General features: G+C 52.2%; 1 protein-coding gene across 3 annotated transcripts in view; it reads right to left on the reverse strand.

Moving 5' to 3' along the window:
- The window catches only part of CEP104 (centrosomal protein 104), a 36449-nt gene that overhangs the window by 5403 nt on the left and 11644 nt on the right, over positions 1 to 19402 (reverse strand). For all 3 annotated transcript variants that reach the window (XM_044452332.1, XM_044452333.1, XM_044452334.1), the window contains 12 exons: positions 18078 to 18281; positions 15285 to 15452; positions 14543 to 14716; positions 12697 to 12873; positions 11558 to 11764; positions 10355 to 10471; positions 9997 to 10033; positions 8488 to 8569; positions 7763 to 7871; positions 2458 to 2596; positions 1291 to 1358; positions 309 to 405 (listed from right to left, as the gene is read on the reverse strand). In XM_044452332.1, coding sequence (XP_044308267.1) covers positions 309 to 405; positions 1291 to 1358; positions 2458 to 2596; positions 7763 to 7871; positions 8488 to 8569; positions 9997 to 10033; positions 10355 to 10471; positions 11558 to 11764; positions 12697 to 12873; positions 14543 to 14716; positions 15285 to 15452; positions 18078 to 18281 — 1579 coding nt within the window. The remainder of the gene's footprint in view (positions 1 to 308; positions 406 to 1290; positions 1359 to 2457; positions 2597 to 7762; positions 7872 to 8487; positions 8570 to 9996; positions 10034 to 10354; positions 10472 to 11557; positions 11765 to 12696; positions 12874 to 14542; positions 14717 to 15284; positions 15453 to 18077; positions 18282 to 19402) is intronic.

The following is a 19402-nucleotide window of genomic DNA, read 5'->3' on the forward strand; positions in this document are numbered from 1 at the left end:
GGGACGCTGGGGAAGGGAAGGCTGCCTTGCGCACCCATCCCCTGCTGTGCCCCATGTGCCCGTTCAGAGGAGGCTCTCCCAGAAAAATCCATTCCAAGTTGCCCCCTGGGTCTGGCCCCACAGCCGTAAGAGGCTTCCTTCCTCGCAGGGGCTTCCTGTTGTTCTAAAAGTTATAGGTTTGAGTTACGGTGGATGCAAGTTGGCTTGTGCTGGGAAAACTCACACCACCACAAATTTTCTGCCCACACACCATTCTCAGGGGAATCAGGGCACCCCACCCCCCAACACCCACACAAGGGGGGTTGTACCAGCCACGGACTGCGTTGGCAAGCTCTTGTTCAAAGAGTGCCCCCGCCTCAGGTTCATGCGGCATCCGTCTTTGCCCATCAGGTGCACCTTCCAGGCCTGCAGTTGGGGAAGAAGGGGAGAAGTGAGGAGGACCAGAGTGTGGGACATGGAACAATCAGCTCAAGCGGCAACAACCCAGATCCAGGCTGGACATCAGGAAAAGCTTCCTCAATGTCAGAGCAAGACGACAGTGGAACCAGCTGCCTGGAGAGGTGGGGGGCTCTCCCACACTGGGGACATTCAAGGCGAAACTGGACCATCATCCAAGTGGGATAGTATGAACTGGTGTCCTGCAACAGCAGGGGTTGGACCGAAGGCCTTCTTGGCCCCTTCCAACTCTAACATTCTGTGCTCAGGGACCAGCTCTTCCCCACGGACAGTGAAGCAGATTGGGATGGACAACCCCCTGCTCTGCCCTGGGGAGTGGCATGATGGCATTGTTGTGAGGTGAGCTGGGATGTCTCTGCTTTCTGTAGCAGCTGTGCACTTCCTGTAAGCTCTGATTTCCACCCACCTCACAGGGCTGCTAAAACAAGAAGGGATTGGGGAAAACCATCGGTGCTCCTGACATGAAGAGAGGCAGATTGAAAATGGAGCTGGATCCCAAGAGGCAGACAATTCATTCCAAACAGATGCTGTAGTTTCACTTCTGCTAGGAAGCGGCCGCCCTTCCACGGCCACTGCTGAGGTTTGTGTTCCCTCTGTTGTGCAAGGGACTTGCAAGGCACAGTGCTATTTCCGCTGCAGTTGACCTCACAACAATCCTGTAAGGGAGCCTGCCCAAGGTTTCCTTTGCCCACCCAGGCTGGAAGCTGGGCTTTCCCGGGTGGCCAACCAGCTCCTTCTGAGCAGCTCCGGCCAATTCTTGTTAGCAGTGGTGAATCAGGGCCTCTCATACAAAGGGACCGGTCCCTTCAGACAAGTGGGGGTGGCCACACTCACCTCCTCGCCAGGCGTGAAATTCTCATGGCATAACGGACAGTGATTGGCCACTTTTTCAGGCTTGGCAGCTGGGAAGAAGAGGGTGAGACATCAGAGGAGTTTGGAAGAAGCCACTGGCCCCTGCACAAAGGGGGTACCTTTCCATCAGTGGCCAAGGACACAGCCCTGCTCCGACACCTCCCACACAGCCAACATCTTTGGATGGCCCTTCTTTTCAGCCTTACACAAGGGGTTGTTTTGTGATTTCTTTAACGCATGAGCTGAGAACAGATACCAGCAGCTGGAAAACGTCACCCGTCTGGATACCAGAATTCCTGAGGTGCTCAATTCAGGGCTGGATAGCTTGTGCCCCACGTCGTTTTTGCACTCCCCCTCCCCGTGCCCTGGTAAATAGCTGGAATTTAGAGGAAAGTGGCAACACCAGGGAAAAAAGTCCCTTTAAAAGCAGAGTCATAGTTTGCTGCCAAATGCTGGGGCTTCAAAGCAAAAGAGCTCCTTTTCTCAGTCACCTCGCAGTATTTTGCTTTAAAAGAAGCCCTTTTTCCTGCCACACTTCTACTGTGACCGCATTTCAGCAGCAACTTTGGTGGCGATGCCCCTGGAGGGCCTTCAGTGGAGCAGGGTGGGCAGGCAATGCAGAGCCCCAATCCACGGAAGCTGCCCACGCTCGGCTTGATCAAGAAAACAAAAGACGCCGAGCCTGCTCGTGGCCAGCGGATGCATGGCGGCTGGCTCCGTTAAATCCTGCAGGGAAGGAACAGCATGCCACATGCGGCCGAAGCCATTCTCCCCACTCCCACCTGTCTTGTCAAGTGCATGAGCGCCACAGGGCGACTTTCCAGGACGGGAGCCAGCTTCTGAGCTATTCCGTTGGTCCTGTGCCTCTGCTGGAAGAACACAGATGTGTCTCTCCCTGCAGCAATCTGGATTCAGTGTCAAGCCATATGCGAGAATTCGCTTTTACACAGGGCTGCCTGGGGCTCATGGCCAACAGTCAGGTGCATTCCGTGACTGGATCACTCGCTGGCCTCTGCGTACCTCTGCTGGCTAAAAGCCCGGAGGCAAAAGCCAGGACGAGCCTCACAGCAGCAGCTTTTCCGGGACGAGCCGCAGGGCGCGCTACCTGGTCCACCCAGCACCCCCTGCAGGACGGAGCGTGGCACTTACGGTTGCAGGCCTTCCCCTTGACATGCCTGGGCAGCTCTTCCTTCGGCAGGGCTTCACAGCAGCGCAGGCACTTGCCGAAGGTGTCCTTCTTGTCACACTCGGTCAGCAAGTGCTCGGTCAGGCTGGCGATCTCCACAACCTGTGGGGGAAGGAGGTGACAGCCGTGGGGGGGGGGGACTGCTGCAGCGAGGGCCTCCTTCCCCTGGGCACCGGCCTCGGCCTTTCTCCTTGCACCCTGGCTGCCCCCATGGCTTTGCCAGCAGAAGAGAAAGCTGTGTTCTAGGCAGCCTTTCCTAACCTGGTGCCCCTCCTTACCAGAGAGCTGCCCAGCTTGCCTAGAGGGCATCCAGCCAAGGAAGGGCGTGCTGCAGCCCCAGGAGGAAGCAGGCAGGCAGACACGGGCAGCTGGGGGGCACAGAGATGTTCCCTGCAAGGGAAGGTCACATCTGTCCTTGTTTAGCCTAGGAAAAATGCAAGGCAGGCATGGCGTGGAGGAGGAGACATTTTTCTCCCTTGCTCATGATCTACAGCAGTCACGGCATGATGCTCAACAGCAGGGGATTCTGGACTGATCAAAGGAGGGACTTCCTCTCACAGCAATGAGTTAAAACTGTGAAGTGCACTTCCTCAGGTTGTGGAACATCACAACACTGCCATGTTGTGGGTGACTTTCAAAGGGGACTGGAGAAATTCCTGGAGGAGAATGCTGCCAATGCCTATGAGTCCCGATGCCTGACGCCACTACCGTTCAGATAGCAAGCGTACTTGTTCGCTTGCTGGGGAACATGGGCAGGATGGTGTTGTCACATGTGTGGCTTCCCCTGGGCGGCTGGCTGGCTGGCTGCCATGCAGGCACAATGCCAGGTGAGACCGGTCCGTGCACCGATCCCACGTCGGGCTCTTCTTCTGCTCGTGGGAGACTTTGCTGCATCGCCTGGAGATGTTGCTCTTCAGAGACCGCAAGTGGCTTTTGTGAGGCATCCCTGCCCCATGATGAAGGCGCATGTCTTTTGGCTCACTGCTGCTCCCGGTCGGGCAGGTTCACTTCCACGTTTTTATTAAGCTTGCATCTTTCATAAAATGTTGTACAACCATACAAAGTAACATACAAACATCAACGCCAAGGCTTTGTTGAAAGGCTCCTTGATTGATCTGTTGACTGATTTGGCCTCGGTTAGCAGGCAAGCATTTGCTGGTTAGGGTCTCTCTCCAAAAAAGAAAACTGTCCAGAGAAAACTATGCTGAGATATGAACTGAAGGGAAGCTGTGCATTTAAAAATGAAATACTGCTTTGTAAACTGCTGAGAAGCATGTTTTGGGACAGCAGAAGAAAATGCAGAACCTTCCTTGTTGGAGACCAGAGTGCGATAGAAGCTGTGGGGGTGGGAGCAGTGATATGAATTCAAGTTGCCTCTGGATGTTGACCTGGAAACCCTTAACAGCTGGGAACTGGGATGCCGAAAGGACCCCTTGTCAACTCTGTGCTTGCCTGTCCACTGAAGTCTCCAGAGCTGCTTCTCTGGGTTGCCCAGCCTCTCAGGCAGCAGAAGGTGGCGGCACCCAAATGCAGAGGACTCCCCGGGCTCTGATCTGGATGCCACTTTGTGATCAGACAGACTTGCCCACTGAGAGGACTGCCCAAATGGGAGGGGATGGTGGCAAGAATGAGAAAGGCCACTCCCAGCTCTTGCCCCCATGAGCTGTTTGGCTCCTGACTGCAGGACTTAAACTAAACATCCTCCTCAACACTGGGGAAAACAGCTGCGCATGCTGCATAACTGTTTGCTCGCTCTTTGCTGCTACAAACAGATGTGTGGACTGTACTGGGTGGGGAAGTGTTTGTTTGTTAGAATTATATCCTGCCTTTTTTCTTACAACAAACCCAAAGCGGCTTACATAATTATCCTCCTGGTGCTTTCTCCCAACAACAACCCTGTGAGGTACGTTGCACTGAGAGCCTGTGGCTGGCCCAAAGTCACCCAGTTGATATCACGGCTGCAAGGGGAGAGGAACTCAGATTGCCCGAGTCCCCGTTGCAGTCCCATGTGCTTAACCACTGCACCACAGTGGCTCTCAGTGTTAAAACATTTAACAAAGAGGAGGACACCCCCTTTCCCCAAAGGCCTGAATGAGTCTTAAAGAAGCTTCTTGATGTTGTAAAAAGGGCAAACACTATTTTGGGTTGCATTAACAGAAGCATCACTTCCAAAATACGTGAAGTACTAGTTCTACTATACTGAGCACTAGTCAGACTTTACCTGGAGTACTGTGTCCAGTTCTGGGCACCTAAGTTTAAAAAGGACACAGAAAAGCTCGAAAGGGGACAGAGGAGGGCAACAGGGATGATTCAGGAACTGGAGGCAAAGCCCTCTGAGGAGAGACTGAGAGAACTGGGCGTGTTCAGCCTCAAAAAGAGAAGACTGTGGGGAGATATGATAGCACCCTACAAGTACTTGAAAGGCTGTCAGAAAGAGGAAAGTCAAGATCTCATCCATTCCTGAGTGCAGGATGCAGAATAAGGGACTTAAGTTAAAGAAAACCAGATTTAGACTAGACACTGGGAAGAATTTCCTCACTGTCAGAACAGTATGACAATGGAACCTATAGCCTGGGGAAGCTGGGGATCTTCTTCACTTGCTTGCTTGCTAATTTCAAAGTTGTGTACGACCCATCGCGACCCCATGGACAACACTCCTCCAGGCCTTCCTGTCATCCACCATCTCCCAGAGTCCACTTAAGCTCACACCAACTGCTTCAGTGACTCCATCCAGTCACCTCATTCTCTGCCGTCCCCTTCTCCTTTTGCCATCAATTGTTCCCAGCATCAGGCTCTTCTCCAGGGAGTCCTTCCTTCAGTTTCACCTTCAGTATCTGGCCTTCTAAAGAGCAGTCAGGGTTGATCTCCTCTAAGACTGACTGGTTTGATCTCCTTGCAGTCCAAGGGACTCGCAGGAGTCTCCTCCAGCACCACAATTCAAAGGCCTCAATTCTTCGGTGCTCAGCCTTCCTTATGGTCCAGCTTTCACAGCCATACATTGCAACTGGGAAAACCATCGCCTTGACTATACGCACTTTTGTTGTCAGCGTGATGTCCCTGCTTTTTAGTATGCTGTCTAGATTTGCCATAGCTTTCCTCCTCAGGAGCAAGCGTCTTTTAATTTCTTGGCTGCAGTCCCCATCTGTGGTGATCTTGGAGCCCAGGTAAATAAAATCTGTCACTATGTCCATTTCTTCCCCATCTATTTGCCAGGAAGTGAGAGGACCAGATGCCATGATCTTAGTTTTCTTAACGTTGAGTTTCAAACCAACTTTTGCGCTCTCCTCTTTCATATGAATCAAGAGGCTCTTTAGTTCCTCTTCACTTTCTGCCATTAGAGCAGTATCATCTTGCTATCTGAGGTTGTTGATATTTCTCCCAGCAATCTTAATTCCAACTGGTGATTCATCTAGCCCCGCCTTTCTCATGATGTGCTCTGCATATAAGTTAAATAGGCAGGGCGACAGTATACAGCCTGGCCGAACTCCTTTCTCTATTTTGAACCAATCAGTGGTTCCGTGTCCAGTTCTCACTGTTGCTTCTTGATCCACATGCAGGTTTCTCAAGAGACAAATAAGATGGTCTGGTACTCCCATCTCTTTAAGAACTTGCCACAATTTGTTGTGATCCACACACATTCAAAAAACCTCTGGACAGCCATCTGAGTGGGGAGGTGTAACTTGGTGTCCTGTGACAGCGGGGGCTTGGCCTGATGGCCTTCTTGGCCCCTTCCAACTCTACTATTCTGTGATTCTGCGTGCGGCACAATGACGTCAGGATAGCGCCAGACCTGCTCCACACATGCTCATTTTGGGTGACTATATTCTGCAATGTTCTCCTTGCACCAGTGTGATGGGAACTTGCTGTGTCTGCAGAGAGGCTCTGCCAGAATACAAACAGGAAAATGCCATCTATACAGCAGAGCTGGGGAGGGCCCCAACATTTTATACTGCCCCGTCTCACACCGCAGCTGGCTCTGCTCAGAGCTTTGAGTGAGTTCATCCCTACCAGCCCCAATACTGAAAATGAGTGGGCAGAAGAAAACTGCCCTTTAAAAGAGCCATGCCGTTTCATGCTGCTTTAGGACAAGCCATGGGAGTTTCCTGCTGATGCCACGGAGTGACTCTCCTATCCAGTGGGGTTTTCCCACACAAGAAAGTGTGCAGCAGCTCCCTGGGGTCCGGGTTAAAAGGAGATGGCAGTGCAAAGAGCAAACACACCACTGCTGCTTTGCCTTGCCCCCAGCATGAAAGAAAAGCAAATGAACCATGATGATGGCACGATTAATGCCTTGTCTGGAAGGGCCCAGGGGGGCAAGGAAACAGGACTTGCTGCACTTTGGGTGTACACTTGCCATGTTCTGGTGAGATATACTTATCAATCTCCAGGATTTGAGCCAAAGAAAAACTCATTCTGGAAGCTGGTTTTAAAGGCTAGGTGTGCAGAGGACTGATTGGCTAATGACTGTGATATTGCGACTGCACCTCTCACTATCCTTACAATTCCGGTAGCGATTTTTCAATTTGTCTTTTTAAAAATGAAAGATAAGGCGAAGAATTGAAAAGTGATTATTTTGTCGCTGTTAACAAAGATTAAAATGTATACTTTAAGGCACCTGAGTTTCTTCTAACAGATAAAGATGCTAAGATCACATATCAAGTAGCCAGTTTCTGCAGGGCAATACTTAGGTTATGAAAAACTTATGCTATTTAGTCATAAATTTATACATTTCATACAACTAAACTGCAGTGGATTTTAACAAAGACTGTATCAGTACTACTGTTATTGTACTGATAATAGTTTGTGGCATTATGTATTTTAGTTATGTGGCCTAGGCTATTTTGATTTGATTTTTTGGTGTCCATTACTTTTTTTGTTTTTGTTTTTAAGTTTATTTTAAACTGCTATTTTAGCTGGGGTAATGGAAAAGCATTGCTTAATTCATTGTGCAGGTCCACATTGGTTTATGACCATAATAGATAAATAAATAAATCAATCCAGTGAGGTTGTCTGCAGGGACCTGAAATGCGTAATAGGACAAGCTGAATGTGTTGCTTTTGTTGCTGTATTGTTGTCACCTTGCATGTTTCCAATAAAACTTTTTTTAAAAAGAGGAGGAGGTTCATTTAGTGAATGAACCTAAACACAAATCAATGTACCTATTGCTTTTAAAGCACGGTACGGTGTCTGTTGTGCAGGTTGTAGTTCTCTGTGCCCCTGTAAATGTAGCAATGTCCACAGCAGCCTGGCCAAAGGACAGAAGCTCACCTGTTTGCAGAAATCACATCTGGTCAGCATGGGGCAGCGTTTCCAGTAGTGGAGGTCCAGCCCTTCCTCTGTGAAGGATTCATCTCTTTCACCACAGAAAATACAGAGACTGGAGCAGAGGAAAAACAGTGAATGCAGAGGTTAAGAAACAGGCCCTGCAGGGAGGCATCCATGCTCCCTGCCTTTAGGAGTGCAGAAAGCTTTCCTGCAGCCAAAGCATGCTCCCCCTGGCTCGGGACCAATGGGCTGATGGCAACGTTCCAGGGCTTCTGGCAACAATCAACACAAGCCCATCCTAGATTGTGCCAGGCACCCCTGGCAGCTTAAAGTGGGTTTCTACCCACTGACCTCCTCCCCTTTCAAGCAGTGAATTCCAGCCACATTATATTGAACTCTGGCACCCCCAGCTTTCTCTCCTTCCCTCCCTGAAGCCTTGCTGAAGGTCACCCACAGAGAGGCTGGTGGCAACAAAAGCACATCAGAAAAATTCACGTGGCAGAGTGATGCTTGGGAACAGAGCTTAATCCCGGAACTCTGATGAGAACGTGTGTGTGCGAACTGAAAAACTGACCACACCGTTCACACATTCCAGTCAGTTCTACTGCTTTCTGGGGCGGGGCAGAATCCTGCCTCCCACTTAGCACCTCTTGCTTACAGAGGCGAGCAGCTTTGATCCACAGGTTTGTTCCCTGTGCCAACTGCTCACTGACAGCTTTTTTGCTTACTTGTCAAGGTAGTTTGCAACGGAGGAATGGTCATCTGGCATTTCTGCTGCTGCAGGCTGTGATGCTTTTTTGAAGGTTTCACCTTTAAAAAAAGGAAGGGGGGAAAAGACAGACAGGTCATTAACGCTCTATGTGATGGCATCCTTCCACAGGGAAAGTGTACTCTTTTGTGGGGAGGGGGAGGAAAGGGCCCACGTGATCCTGAGAAGAGGACTGTTATCCCAAGCACTCTGCCTTGGGTCGATTTTGTTGCTTGATGAAACACATGTTTGTGATCAGGCTCAACCACTGATTACTGTTGGAGGAAGCTAGGTCTTGCCCTCAGGAGGTGGAATATATTGCACTAGCAAGGGATCGGGTGAACAGCTGTTTTGGATGTTCTGGCTGCTCTGATGAGGCCCTGCGATGCTCTGTTGTGTGGGACAAACAGGCCAGACTGTCTCCAAAAAAGGAGGAAACGGTACAAAGCCAACCCCAGTAACAGCCATGTTCAGAATCCACTGGGGAAATAGTCCAGTCTCTCAGGAGTCCTTGCAGCTCACCCTCATGGAGAAGGTGCCATTCGCCAAGGAAAGGAATTTCACGGGTGGGGTGGGGGGAGGTTCCGGCATGAAACAGCAGATCTGGAGCTCACTGAGAGGTCTGGCATGATCTATCCAGGCTCGAACAGAGAGGGGCACTTGCCCCAGTGCAGGTGCTGATTCATACAAGAGAGCTCAGGTGCTGCATTTTCACCAGCTCCTGCCGCTGTGAATCCTCACTGTATTCATCTTGTACAGACGGACTCCACGGATGGAATTTTCCTGTGCTGCTCCTTTTGCCTATCATGGCTGTCTGGACCAGCATTTCCCCACTCTCTCTGTTTTTGCACATGTGCGTATGTAGGTACATATATAACCTGCCCACTGAGGATGATAACGAACGGATCTGACTAGCCACTGGAAACTCTTTGGGAACAAAGATAAGTGGCACGCACAAAGAAGGGCTCCTACACAGTCCCACCAGTATCTGACTTGGTTTCCTGAAGAGCTGTAGCCACACGGGTAGCATTGGAACACTGTAATCACAGCAACCAGTTACACTGATGCATCTGTGAAATGAGAACCAGCAAAATGATTGCTCTACCTGTCAACGTTTATTATAGAGTCACGGTTCCATTAAACAAAAATTGGGACTCCTTCTCCAGGTTCTTGTATTCATACAGGATTACAGTACATTTCAGAAGGTGTGTGAAATCCCTCGTGATCTACAGGACAGAGTTTTAGCGCTGCACATATCTCCTTGTCTCCTCCCATTGCAAGCAGAAGCGGAATACAATTCCACACAGTTTACAAGTTGCTTATATGAAGGCAGTGAATTCCCTTTCTCCAGAGTTACTCCAGTGAAGGATCTGGACACTGCCCCTTTTTGAGTACATAGTCCTGAACACATTGGCCTGATAATTCTGTGTTTCATCACCTTAAAAATTCTTAGCATATTCTAAAGATACATACCATTCTTTTTACCTACCGTGATTCTTAGACTTCTGAAAATCACTCTCTTTCTCCTGAAAAGAAAGAAAAAATTTAATGAACAAATGCAATCAGAGAGACTAACAGCACCCCCCACCCCAATCTTCATTTGGCTGCTGAGGTTCTGAGGAAGACAGCAGAGGGGGCTGGGAACCAACTCGAAATCAAAATGAAATAGCCAGAAAAAAAGCTGTTGACACCATTGAAAAAGCTCCGTTTCATAGTTGGTGTATTTGCAAAAACCATCATGGTTCAAGATGTAGCCCAAGAAACAGACAGATGCCCCCAGTCTTCTTGAATGAATGGGTACCCTGCAGCCCATAAGAACAAAGTCAGCGAATAGCATCACCCAGTACCTTTGCTGCCTGCGCTTCTGTTTGCATCTCTTTCAGAGTGGCCAGTTGGCTTTGCAACGCTTTGATTTCATCTTTCTTTTGTTTCTCAGCTTCTTCGGCAGCCATCTTTTTCTGGGTCTGACAAATATACAACACATACACAATGAAAGGTCACCAGCTCCTGGACTGGAATCACAACCAGGGCTGACTTGCCTGGTTTTCTGAAATGCCAGCATCTGGAATGTTGCTACTTGCCACAGAATGATGGCAGCTTGCACAGTGACCAAAGTGCGCACAATGAGCACACGCAGGCAAAAGAACGGAATGCGCAGAACCGCTTGTTTAGCTGATTCTGCCATGAAGCAGGAGCAGAAGCAGAAGCAGATGGGAACACGGCACATCATTAGTCCACGAGACTCTCTGCCACAGCATGTAGCGATAGGCGGTGCCTTGAGTGGCTTCAAAAGGGGGATCTGGCCAACTCATGGAGGCTGGGAGGCTGTCCAGCCATGACAGATGGGTAGCGTGTCCATGAATACAGCCTGTTTACCTCTTAATACCTGGTGCTAGGGACAAGCAGCAGCAGGAGGAAGCCTGCTGCTTTCATGGCTTGCTTGTGAGCTTCTTGGAGGCATCTAGCTGGCTGTCAGAGCAGAGGGAGAGAAGAGAACAGTGCTATTCCATCGCCTCTGCTGAGACACCAGCTGCCTTTGGCTCTCCACAACCAGCAGAAGCCGTTTCATCAGGCAACCCAGATGGTTTGCATCCCAGCTAGGCATTGCAAGAATGGTTACTTTTAGAAGCAGTGCTTGATCAGTCTTTTCTCCTTCCCCCTCCCCGATCCACTTTGCCTTATGTGTGCACCTCTTTTATGCTGCAACCCCAAGGCCAGGGGCCATCCTGCAACCAATAGCTGTACTCCGCTTGGGAAGAATAAGACTCCCCCCTCCCCCAACGCTGGTGCATTCTGCACAAGCAAATAAATTGAAAAAATACTGTGGAAAGCCGGACTAGATGGATGTCCTAAATTTTGGGGCTCCATCCATGCAGGCCTCTGATGCACAGGTGTCCAAGAAAGGAGAGGCAGGCTTCCATGAGTCGACCATGTATAAAAGTCTTACTCAGATGATCGTCTGGATGGGTTTTCAGGGCTTCCCTGCCCCACTGACCAGTCAACCCACAAAACCCACCAGACACGGCAACTGGAACCCCCCTCTTACTGACCCTGGTTTCCACTTCTGTGAGCTTGCCGTCTATTTTGGCAAACCCATCAAAGAGTGTCTTGTACAGCACATTCTTGCGTGTGTTGCTGTCATCAGGGGGCAAGTAATCAAAGATGGCGGCTCGATGCTGCCGATACATGTCCAGGATGATCCGGAGGGCTGTTTCTCTGACCTCATAGACACGGTGCTCCAGAGCGCCTGCTGCAAACTGAGGAGGAGAAGAGGCATGGCGGTTTTTTCAGTGTGGCATAAGAGGGGGCTTGAGAAGCACCTGGTGCCCTGCAGTTGAAGCTGTGAGAGAGCACCTGGCTCAGGGAGCAAACAGACTTGCTAGCTGAGCAGGATCTCTCTGGCCAAAGCCCAGGATGATACCAGAGCGGCTCCTGCTGCTGAAGGCAGCCCCCTCCGAGCTGGTTTCCACCAGCTGTGTTGGGCCTACAGTGCCTACAATCCCCAGGCAGCGGAGTTGTGGGCATGGTAGCCTGGAGGGTGCCAGCTCACTTAAGATCTAGGCCTGCTTCAGGGCTGTCAATGGTCTTTTGTCCTTTTGTTCTTTCTGTCTCGGCAAAATTTGATTGATTGATTGACTGAAAGCTTTTATAGACCGTCCCATTACTGGCATCTCAGGATGGTTTACAACAAGCACAAATAAAATAAAAATGGCACAGCATCCTGTGATTAAATATTAAAACCACAATTAAAACCAATTAACAATTAAAATAATGGGAAAATAAAAAGGCTTTTGCCTGGCACCAAAAAGAAAGAAGCGCTGGCACCAGATGAACCTCCATGGGGAGCGTATTCCACAGTTGGGGCACCACGGCAGAGAAGGCCCTTCTCGAGGTAGCCACCCTCATAATGTTTTTCAAGGAGGGGTCCCAAAGAAGGACCTCCACCTCAGATCTGAAGGGGCAGGAGGGAAGGAAGAAGTTTTAACGTCTCTCCTGTCCCAAGGGTCCCCTTTGCTGCCCTAACCAACAGCCAGTGGGAGAAAGCTCCCTGGAGGGGGCTGAAGGCCATCTACATAACGCTAGTCAGGCCAGCATGAAGGTTGCTCGTTTTGCACTGTTTCAGGAGACGTCCTGCCACCCGGCCACACGATCCAGACAAATGGAGGAGTACCAGCGGCCGGCTCCCTACCCGCATGATATTATCGACAGAAAAACCACTGTTCTCTGTTCCAAGGTCTTTCAGCAAGCGCTCCACCAGCTCCACCTGGCTCATGGCGAGATGTGTGGGGGCATTTGGCTTGAGGGGCTGCAGCAGGTGCGCAGGTACGATCTGAAGAGGCTTCACTTCATTGCAGAGGGCCATTTCCTGGGGAGAGAGACACACACAGTGCACACAGGGCGGTAATTCACAAGCAGCTCACAAAGGCACGGCCAAGGGACGTTCTCCTGAACCCTGCAAGATTCGTCATCGTTAAAAGGGCTCATTAGAGGCACCCCTGCTGAAGAGGCGCACCTCCAGGAACTCTGCGAAGACACAGGGACCTGCAGCGGTGCTAAAACGGGACATCCCAGTGGAGGAAGCACTTCAGGAGGGGAGACTGTGCCCATTCCTGCCCTCCTGCCCGAGGGGACAAGAAGGATGGCTGCTCCGGGTGCGTGTTTCCAAGGCCTGCTGGCTGGCTTCCAAAGACTCCAAACCAGGAGGAGGGGCAGGGGGGAGGGGCAGGGGGCAGCCGGGAAAGTGGGCCATCCCAACACTCCAGGATGAGAGAGATGGAGATCCTCGCCTCAAGGCCAGGCTCCCCAGGTGGGCCCGCAGTCTCTGGAAGAACCCAGATGCACAGCCAGCAGAGGGGACGCGGAGAGGGCAGTGTCTCAGCCACGGACGAGCTGCGTATGGCTCCTGACCTCATGGCAGCAGAGGAGGGCAGCCCGATTACAGGACTGGCGTGCAGTGAGGAGGCGCCCTTGCTTTCAGGGGGCCTCTCACAAAAAGACGGGGGACAGGCATGCCCATAAGGAGAGTTCCTGCAGGTGAACACTAGAATGGGTTCAACAAACTGCTGTGCTCATGCTGGGAAATTCACCCTGGGTGTTCTGGGCATTTGGCCAATAAAAAATGCTCTGCAAGGAAAAGGTCTGTGGCTCTGAATGTGCAGAGGAGGAACCTCTGCGCCCGCCACTGCCCGGCTGCCAGCACATTTGTCACCCTCTCGCAATGGGGAAGCCGCCCCGTCGTGTGCAGGGCGGCAGCCTCGAGCAGGTGCAGCCGGGCGGCAGCACGGGGCCCGGGGAGGGCAGGCGCGACCGCGAGGAAGCGCTTTCCGCACGAGGGCGCTCGCACCCGCCTCCTGCTGGAACCTCCCCGTGCCGTGCCACGCGCACCAGCAGCCCGACCCGCTCCAACGTCAGGCGCGACGCGGGTTGTTGCTTCCTCTGCCTGTTCTGACCTTCCCCGCCTCAACGGGCCTACGTCTTGGCGCCTGCGAGCTCACAGAAGAGGGTGAGGCCTTTGGTGCCCGCCAGCCCGGGGGCCACATGCAGCCTCCTGCACCGGAGGCCGTGCGTCTCGGTGCACCACCTGCTGGGGAGCAGAGGTGAGAGGGTGCTGCTGCACCCGCCCTGCTTGCGGATTTCTCTAGCCAGTGGATGTTAAGAATGCTGAACCAGATCAGCCTCCATTAACCTCGCGTCACCCAAATGTGTTGGACTACAACTCCCACAGTTCTTAGCCAGCAGTGGCCATGCTGGCTGAGAACTGCAGGAACTGCGGCCCAACGTGTCTGGAGGGTGGGGTCCAGCACGGCTCCTCTCAGGTCCACGCGAGCGTCATTATCACTGCGCTGTCCCTTCACAGATCTCTGAGAGACACCGTGGCTTGCACCCCCGTATGTCCCCCAGCCATCTTTTTGGCAGGCTCCTAGGAGATTTGACTCGCCCGATTTCTTATAGAACGCTGGACCCTTTGGGAGCACAAGTGGCTCTGAGCTGAGAACCTGCCGGAACCCTGCACGGCGCATCTTCCACAGCCTTACCTGGATGAAGTTGGCGGCTGCTGTGCGAAGGCGGGCAGAGGAATCCCCCGTCCTGGAGAGTAGGTTGGGCAAGGTCCTCTCCACACAGTGTGCCGTCTCCTGCTTCCCCAGCTTATGCTTGGGGATGTACTGCGTGATGATCATTTTTAGGAGCTTTAAGGAAGTTTGAAAAACCTGGCATAGAAGAGACAAACCCACAATGAGCAGTCAACAGGACTTGTTAAACTGGTTTGCAGTGGTCCCAAACCAACTTTCCAAAATCGGCAGAAAGAGACCAGGATGCAAGATCGCCAAGTGGTAGCGGAGAGAAGGGCCCTGGCTTAATGGCTGACCCTGGATTCTGTACATCAGTTCATGGATCTTGGTGAATTCCAGCAACTGGTTACAGGGGTTCATCGGATGTGATGACCCCCCGAGTTCCTGACAAGCGTCTTGTGGGAACCAACCTGCAGCAGGGCAGTTGTACGGGAACGACTGAGAGTGCGTACATCTCAGACATGGTACTAAATGGGAAGCAGCTGCAAAGCGGAGGCGGCGTTCCCATGGTCTTCCTTGTAGCTGTGCCGGAGGAGAGAAGAACGCCTTCCCCGGCCATGGAAAGTGGGATGGATTATCGGCTGCCACTGCTAAAAGCCCACCAGAGCCTCAGTTCAAATAATGGGATTATAGAGGTGGTGCCCACGGGAGTTGCCCAAAGTTAGAGGCGCCCCCCCCCCCCGCACTCCCCTCTAGTGTTACTCACTGAAGAGACGATGTCTTTTATGGCTCTCACAATGAGAAAGATGGCACCTCGAAGCAGGTTCTTCAGGTCTTCCTTTGGAGTGCTTGTGGAAATCTCCATCATCTTTTTATAGATTGCAAGCAACGAGTCTTCGCGGTACGACCATGTCTTGGAATAGGCGCCAGCAACCTGATGGAGCAAACATTAAGCAGCTGAAGCGGTCCAAAGAACCCACACCTGTAAGCAGCAAGCAGCAGCGAGTGCCCCTTATTCTGCCACACTGAAAGGTGACCCAGAGAAGAGCACAGGCCAAGACAGCGCAGGCTGGAGCAGGCCTGACATGCGATGGACACCAGAGCAGTGAGCAGGCTCAGCCCCTGGGCGGAAGGGCCCTCCCTGCTTGCTCTCCTCCATTCCTCACACAGATCTTGTTGCTCCGGCTGTGGAAAGCCCCTTCCCAAGCCCGTGCTGGTTTCCTCTCCAGGCCCAGATCCCGCCCAGTCTTCTCAGCCATCCCTTCCCCAGTGCTGCCACTCACCATCACACACGGCTCTGGCATCCTGACTCGCTCTCAGTCATCCAGCTGCACCCCTCACCTGTCCCCAGCTCTCCTGCCCCAGAAACTACCCTGTCCGTTCTCCCTTCGTGCCTCGTAGGCTTGCAACCACTTCCCAGAACACCTCTTGGCAACCCCTTGCCTCAGTGCCTTCAAGGCCTTCCTCAGTGCTCATCTTTCCTGGGAAGAGCCTGGACCACCCATCCGCTGCAGGCTGGGGTCCTCTTTGACCGAGGGCGGAATTCCACCTTAGATAAGCTTTCAGGGGCCGCATTACAGCAGCCAACAGCACGAAGGGAGGATCCCCCCCACCTGCCCTGCCAGTGCCATCATAATGTAGCTCAAAGTGTGTGCTTCCAGGAGCCAAGCCTTCAGAGGGGCATTTTAACTGTTTAGAATAGGGGGAAAGTGCACAGAAGCCAGAAAGAGTCAAACAATCGGTTGGGAAGGGGAGGCGGTGGCTTCTGGGGAGATCCAGAGAGCTGGATTAGGGCCTTGAGGTGGGGGATCTGCACCCCACTCTAGTCTTTATTGCATTTACCTTCCTGCAACCAAACCAAACTATGTTTAATTGAAATAATTGCATATCGTTCCCTTGCTTGCCCAAGGTCTGCACCCCAACCCTCTCCTGCTTCCCGTTGTGTTTCAAAGGGCAAGCGCAAGGAAGAGGCTCGACCAGCTTATTCTTCGCAAAGTGCCGTGTGAAGAGATGCTCCTAAGCACACGCATGGGTAATATACACGAGCTGACTCCCAAACATCTGCGCACACACGCGACACCGGGGCCCAGGAGGGTGAGGCCCTGGAGACGGCTGGGTGAGAGCTGGTGAGGCGGGACGGTCCAGCTACAAAAGAGCGGGTGCAAGAGGAAGGCAGGAGCCCGCCCGCCCCTGCCCCTTGAAATGGGAGTGCATCCTGGCTGGCATTCTAGCGAGCTGTTACCCTCTTGGTGCAAACACAAAAGCATGCTCTTTGCAGCAGACAACCTAAACTGCAGCCCAGTGGTGTTACCTGCAGGTGCCTTGACTGGAAGCAAGACATCCCCCGAGATCTTTGAAGCAGGGAACTGGAACGGGTTTGCTGACCTGTGTTTGGGCAGAGGGGGCTGCTGGGGGCAAAGGTCACTAGCAGATCGGACAGGGGCCATCCTGCAACAGTCGCAGGCTGCAGCTGCGTGCACGCTGGCCTGTCAGCAGGCACAGGAGTTACCGGTGCCATCTCCATTTCGGTCCTTCTGTACACCGACTGGCTGGTAACTGCAGCAGTTCAAATTCTTTATTATGCTTTAGGCTGGCTCTAAAGCAGGTTGCAATTAAAATGCCTTCCTGGTTAAATGTGGTCAGGAGTACACCAGGGTGAACGTGCTGTGCATTTCGGGGAGTGAGGCGCAGCCTCTTCAGGTCCTTGGCAATGGTGAGACACAACCCCACTACCAGAATCTTCCCTCCAGGGTGTGGGATGTGCAGAAGGAACTGCACATGCAAGCAGCTTTAGCTTTAAATGGTGACACCCTCCACTGCTTCTATTTCTGAAGCTGCAGGCTATTTTTATTGTCACTTCCTTTTAGGGCTAGCGGGTTTTAACGTGGCTTTATCTCTTGATGTAAGCTGCTCCTGAGAACTCTGTTTGTAGGAGGCCCATTAAAACCAGTAACAAGCACATGAACCCAGGGAGCTGCAGACGGAAAGGTGCAAGAAACAGGAGGAGGCAGTCTGTTGACCTGAATTTCACGCTTTTGCCTGTACAGCAGAAGCACAGAATCTCTTCTAACCTGAGGGGCAGACGCATTTTTTTCAGAAACTCTGCAGGGCAGAAATCCAGCAAAGGATGGTGCTGCAAGTAAGGGGGTGGGGACAAAGAAATCCTGGCCCATGGGGGTTTAAAGCTCTCACTGCCAGCAATCAAGGCTTAGAAAAGGCATTTCAATCTTTTAAGGTGGGGGAATAAAAACAGCACCAAAGCTGGAAAACCTCCAAGCAAGTGTGGTAAAGGATGGGAAAGGAAAGTGGGAAATCACCTGGTGACGTGGGGAAAGGAGTGTGGCTGCTTGGGGGCACCAGGAGGGCCAGGAAAGCATCCCCAGGCTGGGAGCCCCACCTCTATTCTTTGCTTGATCCAAGCTTCTGGAGAGCGAAAAGTGTCCCCTGGGAAGCAGTCCTCAGCCAGGGACCCCACCTGCAAATCCACAGGGGGCAGAAGCCTGGCCCCTCCTGCCTGCAGGACACATGCCTGGCCACCACTACGGCCCTAGGTCTTTACCAGGCTTTCCCCAAACACTTCTATGGCCGGGCTGGCCTCCCGCAGGGCTTTTTCTGTCAGTGGCTCTGGCTCTCCAACAGTGCCACTCCTTGGCGTGTCGCCAGGGTCTTCCTCACTCATCTCGGGATCCAAGCAGGCAAAGCCTTCCTCCTGCTGCTTCCGAACGGTTGGCAGAGGCCTCTCGTCATACGGCAAGAACTCAACCTAGCAGAGAAATGAGTGGCTGTCAAAGCAGCAGTGCCTGCATCGCCCCTGACTGACTGCAGAGGTTCACGTGGCCAGCAGCAGCTGCGAGAGCAGAGGCGAATACAAGCTCTGTGCATGCCATAACACGCTCCCCCCCCCCCGGGGCCTTTTTTTTGGCCGCTAGTTTCCCCCCCCCCCCCCCCGGGAGTCCCTTGAAGGGACAGAACATGGGCCGCTGCACACAGTTTACGCCTGCGGTTAGCTACCTGGAGCTCTTGGGAGAGAAAGGACTGCATTTCAAACTGCGGGGAAAAGTGAACGTGGAGCTGTGCAAGCGGGCATCTCAGAACCCAGGTGCTCCCCAGACGTGTTGGGCTGCAACTCCCAGTGCTGGCTGGAGAACTACACATGCTCAAGTCCAAAACATCTGGAAAGCACCGGGCTTGCCGTGGATTCACCGCTCTAACATTTGCAGACTTGGCACATTACCCTGCTTCAACTGTTCACAGAAACTCCTGCCCCTCAGCCCTAAGAAAAGAAAATTACATTCTGCAGTGATCGGAGGAAGAGAGCTAACACTTGCGATGTATTTTTTAATTCTGCAATATACATTTGCAAGTGGGTTCAGGAAAAAATAATACTTTCGGACCTTCAAGATTCCAGATGGCATTGGTTACACACCCTTCACAATCATAAGGACTAGAAACACATTCTTTTCTCACGCAAGTGAAAGGTAGGGTTCACCGGAAGCTGAATTTTGTACCAGACACCATGTTCTGTGGAATCCCAGCCATCACACAGGAAGCACTTATGCCAGATTTTTAGACTGCAAGCTTGGGCTTGGGAGCTTTTATGTATCTTTTCCCCATCGGTTGCCTGATAATATATACAGGCTCAATGAAAACGAGCGGCTGGAGTGTCACTGGAAGCAGGGCAGCAGACAGGGGTCAAGGCTATTCCTGCGCACTCAGGGAGCCACAGTCTTCTCGCTTGTTATGCCATGTAGATCCTTAAAAGGCTTAGGGCCTGGCTACCTGAAGGACCACCTCCTCCCACATGAGCCCCCCATCCCCTAAGATCAGGCCAGGAGGCTTCTGCGGCTGCCATCCCTCTCACCTCTTTGAGAAGACAAGAAGGGT

Source organism: Varanus komodoensis, unplaced genomic scaffold (genome assembly GCF_004798865.1).
Source record: "Varanus komodoensis strain SLA01 unplaced genomic scaffold, ASM479886v1 scaffold71, whole genome shotgun sequence".
NCBI lineage: Eukaryota > Metazoa > Chordata > Lepidosauria > Squamata > Varanidae > Varanus > Varanus komodoensis.